The sequence below is a fragment of the Schistocerca serialis genome, chromosome 1 (assembly GCF_023864345.2).
Source record: "Schistocerca serialis cubense isolate TAMUIC-IGC-003099 chromosome 1, iqSchSeri2.2, whole genome shotgun sequence".
In the NCBI taxonomy this organism is placed as follows: domain Eukaryota; kingdom Metazoa; phylum Arthropoda; class Insecta; order Orthoptera; family Acrididae; genus Schistocerca; species Schistocerca serialis.
The window spans coordinates 930,115,197-930,130,027 of NC_064638.1; the positions used below are offsets into that span (position 1 = coordinate 930,115,197).

Below are 14,831 nucleotides of genomic sequence, written 5' to 3' on the forward strand. Positions count from 1 at the left end.
ACTCGTCCAACTTCTCTTGGGCATTATACAATACTTTATTTAAAGGACACATAAATACATAAAGCAAGTAAATAAATGAATTTCTCAGTAATCTTTGGACTCTTTTAAAAATTTTGTCTGATTTTATGTGCTACTTTGTTATTGTGCATCAGACATAAATCCACCACCACATGCTAGAAATTAGAAATGAAAACAGAGGGTGGAAATCGGTGACACTGACTGAAAGAAGGCAAATTTAATTTCATCAGTCAGATAAGTTACGGCAAGTGTTTTCTAAGATGAATTTGGATACTTGATGTGATTACCATTCAAATGCTAAAACAACAACTAGCAAATACTGTGTAAGTCATACATGACAGGAAGCTGGGACTGTTTAGAGGAAATAACCCACCTCTGGTAGACCTGAAGGATTTGATATACAAATTGTTGGGATGTACACCCTGTTTACCAGATTTGGCAGCCTCTCATTCCACCTAAGTCTTTAGAAATGTGAGACAAAAATTTTTTTCACCCCAATGGAGAGATGACAGCATCCATACATGTGCATTTGCAAACATTTCAGGACTGGATTACAGGGATGCAATGAGTTCACTGGAGAATCATTTATCCAAAGTATATTAATCAACAAGGGAACAACATTGAAATCAGGGAATCTTTGATCCAAAGAATACTAACTTTCATGGCCAGAGCAAAAATGTTTCACGTTGCCCTTATATCTGTATATGTGGAGGGGGGGTGGCCACACATTTCAAGAGGATACAAGTTCATATGCTGAGTTACTATGTTCAAGTTTTTTATTCATCAATCAATGTCTCCATTATAGGTAAGTGGTGTGCAGGCAAACAGAACCCTCTTAGTCTTTGAAAATGTTCTACTTACAATATTTCAATATTGCCACGGATCTTGTGATGCTTTATTAACAAACATGAACACCAATAAGTGAAGTTCATGTTTTGTTTATTCCACTTCTTGAACAATTTTGATGCCTGCCTACAATACAGCTGGAAAGTTGACTAAACATTAGTTAAAGAGAACATGTTAGCTAGAATTTCTGTTAGTGTTCTTAATTGCATCTCAGTCATATAAAATCATTAACATCTAAGCTTGCTATGAAGATTTGTGTAGTCAGCAAACTTAATAAACTCAGACTAACGTATTCTCAAATCTTTTTACCTACAGAGAACTTAGATCCATAATTATGTTATTTTCAAAAAACTGGCACAACTCTATGGTTATAACATGAACACTTTCTCATTATGAAAAATCAAATCCAATGGCTATGTCCATAGGGAAAATTTATGAGGCAGTAAAATCACATAACAGCTACATTTACTAATTACTATGCTTGTATTTTGTGCATGATTTTCCAGTACTGCATGTAAAATTAGCACTTGTGAGAAGTACTGGTAGATGAACAGTGACACAGTACGCAACTTATCACCACCGTACAATGGAGCTACTAAGCACAGTGACCTACAGCTGCACTCCAAAACATGTGCTGAGCCCATTACATGCCTGGATATTTGTTAAAAAAAGGATAGTGTAGTTGAGTAAAACAAACAACCTGATATACCTGCCAAACAACAATGACATCTTCATATTTTAATACAGTGCAACTCACGCTTGAAAGAACTTCTCAAAGAAGAACTGAATGCCTTTCAGAGAATAATTAGAAGAGGTTGACAGTTCCTTAAGAATACATTCTGGGATTCACTCAAACATTACAAAATGTACTGCCTCCTTCTTCCCGACAACCAGTGTTTAACTCATCATGCAGTCACCACTTCCATTACAGCACATCCCTACACATTGTGGAATAAATAAGAGTACATCATTTAACTGGAGCATATGATCAGTCATGTTTACAATGCATTGATTCCCAAACTTACATCACTACTACATACACATACATCACTACCACATCTATATAGATTTAGCACAAGGCCACTTTGGAACAAGTATTTTAATCTATATTGTCAATCACACTCATTCCCTTTCTCGAATGAAAAACAGCCCATAGTTGCACTAAGTTATGTTTATTTTAAACTTTGAACATGGTTTTTGCTATAATAATATTGGACACCATGAGCAAGGAATTTAGTGTCATTCTAAGTCTGGCTTTTCAAGTAACTTGTGAAGTATCATCTAGTGTTGAAGTAAATGTATCATTTCCTTTGTTTCTGGCTATGATATTTATTTTACTACAGATTACTTTGATTAAATGAAACTCCCTAACATGAATGTTAGAATTCTTATCATTATTTGATAACACTTGCCATGTCACTTAATGACATAATTAACAAAAGTGTGGAAGGGACATACTGCTACTCATCACATTGAGGAGGTGTTGAGTCACAGACTTGCACAAGAAACAGGCTGTTAAAATATTTAATCTATCAGACAAAGTCCTTCTTCTGAAGAAGAAAATACACCACACTTGCACATGCACAAATCTCACATACATGGCCACTGCTTCCCACATACATGGCCACTGCTTCCAGGTGATGGCGCCCAACTGCGACTGCATTTGACGTTATTAGCAGGCTGCTGGGGTGGGTGGGAGGGGGTTATGAAGGGGGCATGTGGGAGGGGGGGGGGGGATTGCAGGATAATGATGGGAAAAGATGCTGCACCGTGCTGCTTGTGGAAGCACATAGGGAGGTGTTGTGGGGGGCCAGGATAGGGTTGGTGGTTGCAGTGTTGGGAGGCTATGTGGGGAGGGGGAGTGCCAGTTAGGAGCAGGGAGAGGGCAGAAGTAGTGAAGGGAAAAAGACTAGTAGATGTGTTGGCAGGATAGAAGGAGCGTGTAACATTGAAGTGTGAGCAGGGGAGACACTGGTGAAGTTTGAGGCCAGGGAGGAGGGTGGGGGGGTGGGGGTTGGGGGGGGGGGGTTATGGGAACAAAGGATGTGTTGCAGGAAGAGTTCCCACATGCACAATTCAGAAAACCTGGTGTTGGTAGGAAGAATGAAGATGGTGCAGGCTGTGAAACAGTCATTAAAGTGAAGCACATCGTGTTGGGTGGCACGTTCAGCAATTGGGTGGTCCAGCTGATTTTTGGCCACAGTTTGACAGTGGTCATTGACATGAACGAACAGCTTAGTAGTCACATCCCCACACAGAAAGCAGCACAATTGTTTCTGCTTAGTAGATCACATGGCTGCTTTTTACATGTGGTCCTGCCTTTGACGGGTAGGAGATGCCTGTGATAAGATTGGAGTAGGAGGGAGTAGGAGGGTGATTGGGCAGGTCTATTGTCTGGATATGGGCCATGAGGTACGGGGTTGGGACCAGATGTGAAGTAGGGATGAACAAGGATATTTTATAGTTTCGGTGGGCGGATGAATACTGGGGGGGGGGGGGGGGGCAGAGATGAGGAAAAATTCCTCATTTCAGGGCAACAGGAGAGGTAGTCGAAACCTGGCAGAGAAAGTGATTCAGTTGATCCAATCCTGGGTGATGCTGAGTCACAAGAGGAGTGCTCCTTTTAGGCCAGACTGGGTATGTGGGAGGTGGTAGGTGACTGGGTAGACAAGGCATGGGAGATCTCTCTATTGACAAGGATGGGAGGGTAATTTTGGTTTGTGAAGACCTCAGTGAAATCCTTGGCATCTTTGGAGAGGGACTGTTCATCACACTACAGTGGCGATGACCACTGGTTCTGGATGAATGTGGATAGGATGTTCTCAACCTCAGTCCACATCACGAAGTTGTCATCAGTGAACCTGAACCAGGTGAGGGGTTTGGGAAAGATTCCTTAGATGGTCCATGTATAGGTTGCCATGGATTGGTGCTTTGCATGTGCCCACTGCTGTACCACATATAGGTTTGTAGGTGATGACTTCCAAGAAAAAGCAATTTTCAGTGAGGATTCAGTTTGCCATGGTGACCAGGAAGGACATTATAGGTTTGGTGTTGGGAAAGATAGCATTCAATAAGCGGCAAGGCCGTGAGCAATGAGGATATTAGTGTAGGGAGAGGTGATATAGACAGTAACGAAGAGGGTGCTGGGTGGAACAGGAACAGGAACAGGAACTGTGGAGGGTTGGTGGAGGAAATGAAACCAACCCACAATACTTCTCCTTTTAAAGCATCACCTACAAACAAATCTGCAGTACACAAATGGGAAGCCGAATGGCACCACCCAGTGCCAACCTATTCATGGGCCATTTAGAGGAATCCTTCCTATGCGCCCAGAATCCCAAACCTCTCACCTGCTTCAGACTTACTGATGACATCACTGTGATCTAGATCAAGGATGAGAAGACCTATAAACATTCTTTCAACACTTTCTTCCCCACTCACTTTACCTGGTCCTCAACACAACAAGCTGTCTTTCTCAGTGTTTACGTCCACCTCACAGATGGCTACTTAAGTACCTCTGTCCGCATCAATGCTACCAACTACAAACAAAACATCCACTTCAACTGCTACCACCCATTCCATACCAAGAAGTCCCTTTCATATAGCTTAGCCACCTGTGGTCATCACAACTGCAGTGACAAACAGCCCCTCTCCAAAGCTTCCAAGGCTCTCACTGAGGCCTTCAGCGACTAAAATTATCCTCCTAACCTAATTCAGAATCAGGTCTCTCATACCTTGTCTCTCTAATCACCTACCACCTCAAACATACCCACTGTCGGGCCACAAAGGAGCACTCCTCTTGTGACTCAGTAGCACCCAGGACTGGATCAACTGAATAACTTTCTCTGCCAGGATTCTGACTATCTCTCGTGATGCACTGAAATGAGAAAATTCTTCCCCATCTCTCCCATAGTGGTATTCTGCCACCCATCGAATCTACACAATATCCTTGTTCTTCCCTACTCCAACCCTGCTACCAACCCCTCGCCTCATAGCTCATATTCCTACAATAGACGAAGATGAGAGACCTGTCCTCCTGCTACTATTTACTAGTCTTGTCACAGACATCTCCTTTGCTGTAAAAGGCAGGGTCACCTAAGAAAGCAGCTGCGTGATTTACAAACTGTGGTCAAGTGTCAGCTGGACCACCCAGGTGCTGAAAATGCAACCAACACAATGTGCTTCACTTTAATGACTGCTTCACAGTCTGCACCATCTGGATTCTTCCTACCAATAGCTTTTCTGAAGTGAGCAGATGGAATCTCTCCCAACAACATATCCTTAATAATTCCCATAACCCCCCCCTCCCCCCCCCCCCCCCCCCCACCCCCTTCGCCTTCAACCTTTGCTAACCCGTGTCCTCCACCAACAACCTATCCCGTTCCTTATTCCCACTCAAGTCCTTCTACCCCACCAATGCACTCACCCATTGCACCTGTCTGTGACTCTATGCCTCATCTATGTGGTGACTAGCAATCTATCCTTTCCATATTACTGTTATTTGATCCTACTTTTTCCACTGTTTAAAATGTAATTAAGTTATGTAGACCTATCAAGACTGATAGGACATACACCTGCGAACATTCTGACGCAAAAGACTATATGATGATAAATTATTTATATGACAGATTGCATATGGTGTGTGATATGGAAGTGGTTGACACTGAAATTCAACACTTTAACCTACAAGTCAAATCACAAACAGAAAAATGGCATCATTTAACAGATTTCTATTCCACTAAAACAGTTTGCACAACAATACCATGAAGCAAAATTCGAACTAATTTATAACATTCTCTTTTCTGTTTAGTAGATCAATTTCATTCGTATCTCTACAGCCTGCCATCACCATGAGTGATTTGGGGAAAATCTTTAAAAGAAAATGAGCAACACCTAAATGGAATTTTAATATAATTTCTCCTGAAACTTCCTGGCAGATTAAAACTGTGTGCCGGACTAAGACTCGAACTCGGAAACTTTGCCTTTCGCGGGCAAGTGCTCTATCAACTGAGCTACCCCAGCACGACTCACGCCCCATCCTCACAGCTTTATTTCTGCCAGTACCTCACCTCCTACTTTACAAACTTTACAGAAGCTCTCCTGCGAACCTTCGCAGTAAAGTTTGGAAGGTAGGAGATGAGGTACTGGCAGAAGTAAAGCTGTGAGGACGGGGCGTGAGTCGTGCTTGGGTAGCTCAGTTGATAGAGCACTTGCCCGCAAAAGACTGAGGTCCCGAGTTCGAGTCTCAGTCTGGCACACAGTTTTAATCTGCCAGGAAGTTTCATATCAGCGCACACTCCGCTGCAGAGTGAAAATCTCATTCTGGATAATTTCTCCTCATTGTAAAACATTATTCACTGTATGAATAACATGATGTTTGCAATTTCACTATCCACAAATTTTACAATCAAATTATTACTGTACTTACTGCTCACAAATTTTCATTTTAACATTAGTGGTAGAGAGAAACCAAATGCTGCAATTGAAATAAAAGTTGAGGTGGGTTGTGGAACTAAATAATACTAACTGCTCAACCAAGACAACACTTTTTGACAGTGCTAGAGAGATTTCTAACGTCAAGCTTTTATTTTCTACAGTTTCAAAAATCTCTGTATGTTAAATAATTAAAATAAATTTACTCTGTCTGTAAACTGCAAGTAAAAAAAAATAATTATTATAAAATGCAGAGCACAGTAATTTGGAGACTGATTTTGTTTGTAGATTTGGCAATATTTGATGGCCGAAATTTTAACAATGCAAGCTCTTCTCCTGATGTACAGTGCTGAAGTCACTTCGCAACTGCACAGAATTTCAATGACGAGATAATACACTCCTGGAAATTGAAATAAGAACACGGTGAATTCATTGTCCCAGGAAGGGGAAACTTTATTGACACATTCCTGGGGTCAGATACATCACATGATCACACTGACAGAACCACAGGCACATAGACACAGGCAACAGAGCATGCACAATGTCGGCACTAGTACAGTGTATATCCACCTTTCGCAGCAATGCAGGCTGCTATTCTCCCATGGAGACGATCGTAGAGATGCTGATGTAGTCCTGTGGAACGGCTTGCCATGTCATTTCCACCTGGCGCCTCAGTTGGACCAGCGTTCGTGCTGGACGTGCAGACCGCGTGAGACGACGCTTCATCCAGTCCCAAACATGCTCAATGGGGGACAGATCCGGAGATCTTGCTGGCCAGGGTAGTTGACTTACACCTTCTAGAGCACGTTGGGTGGCACGGGATACATGCGGACGTGCATTGTCCTGTTGGAACAGCAAGTTCCCTTGCCGGTCTAGGAATGGTAGAACGATGGGTTCGATGACGGTTTGGATGTACCGTGCACTATTCAGTGTCCCCTCGACGATCACCAGTGGTGTACGGCCAGTGTAGGAGATCGCTCCCCACACCATGATGCCGGGTGTTGGCCCTGTGTGCCTCGGTCGTATGCAGTCCTGATTGTGGCGCTCACCTGCACGGCGCCAAACACGCATACGACCATCATTGGCACCAAGGCAGAAGCGACTCTCATCGCTGAAGACGACACGTCTCCATTCGTCCCTCCATTCACGCCTGTCGCGACACCACTGGAGGCGGGCTGCACGATGTTGCGGCGTGAGCGGAAGACGGCCTAACGGTGTGCGGGACCGTAGCCCAGCTTCATGGAGACGGTTGCGAATGGTCCTCGCCGATACCCCAGGAGCAACAGTGTCCCTAATTTGCTGGGAAGTGGCGGTGCGGTCCCCTACGGCACTGCGTAGGATCCTACAGTCTTGGCGTGCATCCGTGCGTCGCTGCGGTCCGGTCTCAGGTCGACGGGCACGTGCACCTTCCGCTGACCACTGGCGACAACATCGATGTACTGTGGAGACCTCACGCCCCACGTGTTGAGCAATTCAGCGGTCCGTCCACCCGGCCTCCCGCATGCCCACTATACGCCCTCGCTCAAAGTCCGTCAACTGCACATACGGTTCACGTCCACGCTGTCGCGGCATGCTACCAGTGTTAAAGACTGCGATGGAGCTCCGTATGCCACGACAAACTGGCTGACACTGACAGCGGCGGGACACAAATGCTGCGCAGCTAGCGCCATTCGACGGCCAACACCGCGGTTCCTGGTGTGTCCGCTGTGTCGTGCGTGTGATCATTGCTTGTACAGCCCTCTCGCAGTGTCCGGAGCAAGTATGGTGGGTCTGACACACCGGTGTCAATGTGTCCTTTTTTCCATTTCCAGGAGTGTAGTTACATTTTTACCTTCACCTGACACTGAGGAAGTTGGTTGATGGCACTTACAGAAGTAGAAATTATTTTGGCATTGTTCATGAAAAAAGATGCACAGTTTGTAAGATGAGATATTGCAACAAAATCATTGGTTAGAGGTGGTTTTGTTGACACGGAGCTACAAGAAAGACAAGACATTATGAATTCACATAATGTCAACCTGTCATTCAAAGAGTAGTGTCCTCCCCCAAGATTACATAATAGTGAATCAATTAAATACGGAGACTAGTAAAATGGGCAATGACTGGAAATAAATGTTCACTTTCAAGAAACCTTAGAATTTTCACTTGCATCATGGACGATTTTATTTAAAGATAAAATGAAAAGCTGTCAAGCAACATATTTGTTCAATATAAAAAAGGAGAAATCAGGACACAAAATTTAATTGAATAAAAATTTTTCCAAAAACAATTTATTAATGCAGCTATAATGAACACAAGATATTTTGGAGGTTCAAAGAAAGATGTTAAGAGTCAGCTGTCTTGCATCTGCCAATTACCTGGTGAATCCTGTCAAGAAATGCAGAGGCAGCTGTGAAGCAGATAAACATACTGAACAAAAATGCAAAAAAAGCTGGTCTCCAAACTTCTTTAGAAAACAAAGTACATTACCGACATCTGAACAATAACTCATCACCTAACAACAGAGTACCGTAAAATAGAAAAAGTGGACAGTTTCAGATACCTTGGTGAAGTAATAAAGATAAAAACAAGCAAATAAAGGCCAACGACAGCAGAAGACAGAGGATGAGCATTGCTTTCATAGGACAATTGTCCTATATAAGAAAAGGACAATCACAAGAAAAGCTGAACTCAGGCACTATAACACACTGATCGAAACTGAAAGTCTATATACAAGTGAATGCCTCAGATAGATAGGAAAGGCTGGCCTGAGAGATGCCAAGAAATTTGAATGCAAGATCCTTTGGAAAATATTGGGTCCTAAGATACTGGATGAACAGTATCGACTGTGAGGAAGAAAAGAGTTGTACAGGGATAATGAAAGGCTGATTGAGTCAATAAGGAAATGGCAACTAAAGTTCGATGGTATCCCCCCCCCCCCCACACACACACACACACACACACACACACACACACACACACACACACACACACACACAGAGAGAGAGAGAGAGAGAGAGAGAGAGAGAGAGAGAGAGAGAGAGAGAGAGAACAGTCAGAAATGGCTCACAGAGATACGTAAAGAATCCAAGCAATATATAGATGAAAGATGGGAAACATCACTAAAATATGTCTTTAGTAATATAGAAATGAAATTGTGTGAATGTAATTATGTCTCGATAATCCACTACGAACCAAATGAATGCAGAAAGTGAAAGAAAGGTCTTGAAGGTATGACATTTCTGTCCAACAACACACAGCATAAATTTAAAGAAGTGATACTAATGGCACACAAATTACGTGATAGCATTGCACTTTCATGGTGACTAACTATGTACATACTCAAATGTATCAGCTGCAATTTCAGTTTACACTAGAGTTACAAAAAATAGTATTTTCTTTGACTGAATGCAAGTATTCTACTTTTCTTAAAGCAAAATGGAATTACTGTACACTGATCACACAAGCAAAGTATTGTTAAAGAACTACTCACATTCCAAGAGCTTGGGCAGGTCGAAAGAAGCAGTCAATCCAACGAGAGCCAATTGGTAATGAATACCACCATGATCTACCTCCTGGGACTCCTGATCTGTTATTATCTTCATCTTCCTCTGGCAAAGGGTCTTGTATGAAGCCTGCTATTGCCACCAAATATACCAAGAGTGAACCCATCACCACATATGGGCGTTGGCACATTAACCACAGATCAGAACGTACAGCTGCCGCAGCTTCTGTCAAGTTGAGTTCTCGCACCTACAATTGTTTCCATGTATTTTTGAGAAAGTTCATTATCAACAAAACAGTTTTCTGAGTATTCTCCATGACAACATATTAAACTAATTCATAAAAGAATTTTGTCCAGAAATAAAGATACCACATATATGGACAAAAAAATTATGTTAGAATCACACCAATACTACTGAGTCTCTGTTTACATCCATCAGAGTAATGAAGAAACCTCAGAGAGCTATAAATTCAAAGGAACAGTATCGATGGTAATCGAGAGAGATACACAAAAATAAATTAATAACTGATGGTACAGATCCCCATGGTATATAAAACAGGTCAGAACACTGTTGCAGACACTACGAAAAAAGCAAGCCAAATTTAAAAGAATACTAAATCCCCAAGACTTTCAAAGTTTTATAAAATCTCAAAAATCAGCACAATATTGTATGTGAGATGCTTTTAATAGTTTCCAAAACTAAATCCTGTCTATAAATCTGGCAGAAAACCTAAGGAAATGCTGGTCTTATGCTAAGTACACTAGTGGTAAAATGCACTTCATACCTTCACTGTGTGATAGCAATGGTAACGATACTGATGATAAACCCAAGTTACTGAACACACGGTTTTCTGAAATTCCTTCAGCAATGAAGAAAAGTATGTATTCCAGAATTTGAATCAAGAACAATTCCCAACATGAGTAACTTGATGTAGAAAAGCAGCTAAACCCACTGGCTTATACAGATGGCCACAGGTTTCAAATTCATTATTACAATGCTGGCTGTGAGACAGGCCAAGCAGCTATAGTTTCTTCTTTTCTGTCAAAAGATGGCACAACACGTTATAATCAATTGGAAAGCTGAGAAATATATCTATGTCGCAGTGTACCACACACACTATTTCCCTTAATATTTTGTGAGTTATAAACAACAATTCTCAAGGTTTCTCACCAGCTGTGTAGTCACAAGCAATTTCATACCATAAAAAGTTTCTCTCAGACATGGAAATCAAAAGTCTGTTGAATAAAGGTGACGGTGATAAACCTGAAAGTGATCAAAGAGATAGTGACAGTGATGTTGCACCAACAGGTATGAGTGCTGGTAAAAAACAGAAGGTAGAAAAATTAAAATGGGGAATAAATCACGATAAACCTTCCAAAATTTCGTTTTCTGGTTCTAGTGGCATCAATTCTAGGGTTCAAAGACAACTTCCTCGACAACTAACCCCCTTAGATATTTACAGAAACAGGGTCCATTTGTTGTTCTGAGAGAATGTAGCAGTGGAAAAAGACAGATATGCAAAAGATTTTTACGAAAAGTGTCATACTTTGAAATCAAACAATGCCTTGTTTCCTGCTAATTCTGAAGAAATTCAAGCATATTTTGCTTTAAGTATTCTTATGGCAGTCCATACTCACCTACTATTTTTCCTTCTCTTCCTTTTCATACTACTGAATTCCAGGCCTCCATCACAGTTACATTTTCATTTGCATTAACCACCTGAATAATTTCTTTTAACTCCACGTACAATCCTTCGGTCTCTTCATCATTGTGGAGATGGCATATAAACTTGTGCTACTGTTGCTGATGTTGACTGTTTGTATCTTGACTACAACAACGCATTCACTATGCTGTTCATAGTAACTTACCCACATTCCTATTTTTGTATTCATTATTAAATCTACTCCTGCATTATCCTTATTTGATTTTGTATTTATAATCCTGTATTCACCTGACCAGAAATCCTGTTCCTCCTGCCACTGAACTCCCGTTATATCAAACTTCAACCTATCCGATTTTCCTTTTCAGTTTTCTAACCTACCTATGCAATTATGGGATCTAACATTCTGTGTTCCAATCTGCAGAAAACCAGTTTTGTTTCTCCTGATGATAACATCCTCCTGAGTAGTCCCTGGCTAGAGGCAGACTATTTTATCTCTGGAGTATTTTATTCAAGATGATGCCATCATTTAATCATACAGTAGAGATGCATGCACTTGGGAAAAATTATGGCTTTAGTTTCTCCTTGTTTTCAGCCGTTCACAGTAACAGCACAATGAGGCCCTTTTGGTTGATGTTACAAACCCAGATCAGTCAATCATCGAAATTGTTGCCCCTGCAACCACTGAAAAGGCTGCTGCCCCTCTTCAGGAACCACAAATCTGTCTGGTCTCTCAACAGATACCACTCTGTTGGGGTTGCAGCTACGGTACACTAATCAGTACTGCAAAGGCACGCAAGCCAGTCCACCAACAGCAAGGTCCATGGTTCGTTGGGGGAGGAGGTTGGTTGATTGTTGGTTGGTTGGTTGGTTTAAAAGAGGGGAGGAAGGGACCAAACTGCGAGGTCATCGGTCCGTTGTTCCCAATAAAATAATTATACAAGGGAAAGATGAAAAGAAAGGAGACGTACAGCACAATAACAAGAGAAATGAAGAACCAGAAGAATGACAGAAGGACAACCAGCACTACTACAGACAAAAATAGGAGAAGAAAACCATAGAGAGAAGCAATAAACAGGTAGAAAGGGTAAAAACTAGACAGCAGATGACTGTGGCTGGCCAACCACAAGAATAAAAAGGAAAAACCAGTCACTCTGCGACACATTACAACATGCACCCTAAAAGCATTAAATGGCAATGAGTCTGTTCACTGAAGAGTCCGTTGTAGGGCAGGCAAAGAAGGTCAGCTCACCAAGATATGGGCCACTATCAGCCAGGCACCGCACTGACAATGAGGCAGGTCATCACGGCGCACGAGGTAGCTGTGTGTCACCCAAACGTAGCCAATGCAGAGCCGGCAGAGAACCACAGAGTACCTGCGAGAGGCCCGCATGGAGGACTGCCACACAATCATAGTCTCCTTAATGGCATGCAGTTTGTTGTGCATGCTGAGGTTATGGCATTTTGTCCCCCAAAGCCTCAAAACCTTGAGGCGTAGTACTGAACGCAGGTCAGTTGCAGAGAAGCTGATCTCCATAAGTGGTTACCGCTTAGCCTGTTTGACCAGCCTGTCGGCAAGTACGTTGTCTGGGATTCTGACATGACCTGGGGTCCAGACAAACACCACTGAACGACCGGACTGTTCCAGGGCATAGATGAACTCCTGGATGGTCACTGTCAAAGGATGACGAGGGTAGCACTGGTCAACAGCTTGTAGGCTGCTCAAGAAGTCAGTACACAGAAGATACGCCTCCCCAGGGCATGAACAGATGTGCTCAAGAGCATGAGATATAGCCACCAACTCGGCAGTGAAAACACTACAGCCATCAGGCAAGGAATGCGGACATAAGCATCAACCATCGAGCCGTCTGTGTAAACCACATCATGGTCTTGATATTTGACAAGAATCAAGAGGGAGTGGCAGCAGAGAGCCGTGGGGTTAACCGAGTCCTTAGGGCCATGTGAAAGGTCCAGGCAAAGCTACAGCCTTGTTCTTGAATGGACCTCAAGTATAGGTGGTAAAGGCAAGGACTCCAGTTCATAAAGAAGGGATTAGACACGAACTGCAACTGAAAGCCCTGACCTAGGCCGCCGATACAGGAGATGAACCACCGTGGGTGGGAAAAGGAGATGGTGATTTGGATGTGCAGGAGAACTACGAACATGTGCTACGGCCAGCAGTTGTGTACGCCTAACCTGCAATGGAGGCACTTCAGTTTCCACAAGGATGCTGGTACTGGACTCAACCTAAAAGCTCCTGTTGTTGGGTCAATGCCACAGTGGTGAACTGGGTAAAGTAAATGCAACACTGAGGGCACCGGAGAATCATGACTCCAATAGTCAAGGCGGAATTGAACAGTGTAGAGCAATCTGCACCCCAGTTAGTGTTGCTCAGGCAGTGGAGGGTATTTAGGTGCTGCCAGCATTTCCGCTTAAGCTGCTGAAGGTGAAGAAGCCAAGTCAAAGGGGCATCAAAAACCGGTCCTAAGAACTGATATGTCTCCACTACAGTGAGTGAATCGTCATTATGGAAAGACATCGACAGAAGTGCATAACACACGACCTTACAGCAAAAACTGGAAACCATGGACTAGAGCCCATGACCGCGCCTTGTGGATGGCTCCTTGTAGGCGCTGTCAGCAACACCATTACTGGCGGAGCAGTATGAAATGCATAAGTTGTCTGCATACAGAGAATGTGAGACGGACAGCCCTACAGCTGCTGCTAGACCATTAATAGCCACTAAAAATAGAGATAGACTCAATACAGAGCCCTGCGGGACCCCATTCTCCTGGATATGGAGGGATCTATGGGAGGCACCAACTTCGACACTGAATGTACGAAGCAACAGGGAATTCTGGATAAAAATTGGGAGTGCGCTTTGGAGACCACACTCGTATAATGTGGCAAGGATATGATGTCGACAGATCGTGTCATACACTTTTCGTAAATAAAAAAAGATGGCAACCAGGTGTTGGCGTCTGGAAAAGGCTGTTCAGATGGCAGACTCTAGGAAAACAAGAGTATCAGTGATAGAGCAACCCTGGCGGAAGCCGACCTGACATAGAGCCAATAGGCGATGTGACTCCAGGTCCCGACCCAACCCTGCTACCAACACACCATACGTTCCAGCAGCTTACAAACAACATTGGTGAGGCTGATGGGCTGATAGCTATCCACATCAAGTGGGTTTCTACCGGGTTTGAGCACTGGTATGATGGTGCTCTACCGCCATTGTGATGGAAAGGCGCCACGCACCAGATCCGGTTGAAGATTACGAGATGTTGCTTGTAGTCAGATGAGAGATGTTTAATCATCTGACTGCATCTGATCTGGTCCAGGAGCTGTATCGGGGCAATGTGCAAGGGCACAGAGGAGCTCCCACTCTG

The 14,831-nt window shown here is 43.1% G+C and overlaps 1 protein-coding gene across 1 annotated transcript in view; it reads right to left on the reverse strand.

Moving 5' to 3' along the window:
* LOC126412444 (E3 ubiquitin-protein ligase RNF103-like) overlaps positions 1–14,831 on the reverse strand; it is a 135,221-nt gene that overhangs the window by 32,108 nt on the left and 88,282 nt on the right. The window contains exon 7 of the mRNA XM_050082052.1: positions 9,770–10,029. Coding sequence (XP_049938009.1) covers positions 9,770–10,029 — 260 coding nt within the window. The remainder of the gene's footprint in view (positions 1–9,769; positions 10,030–14,831) is intronic.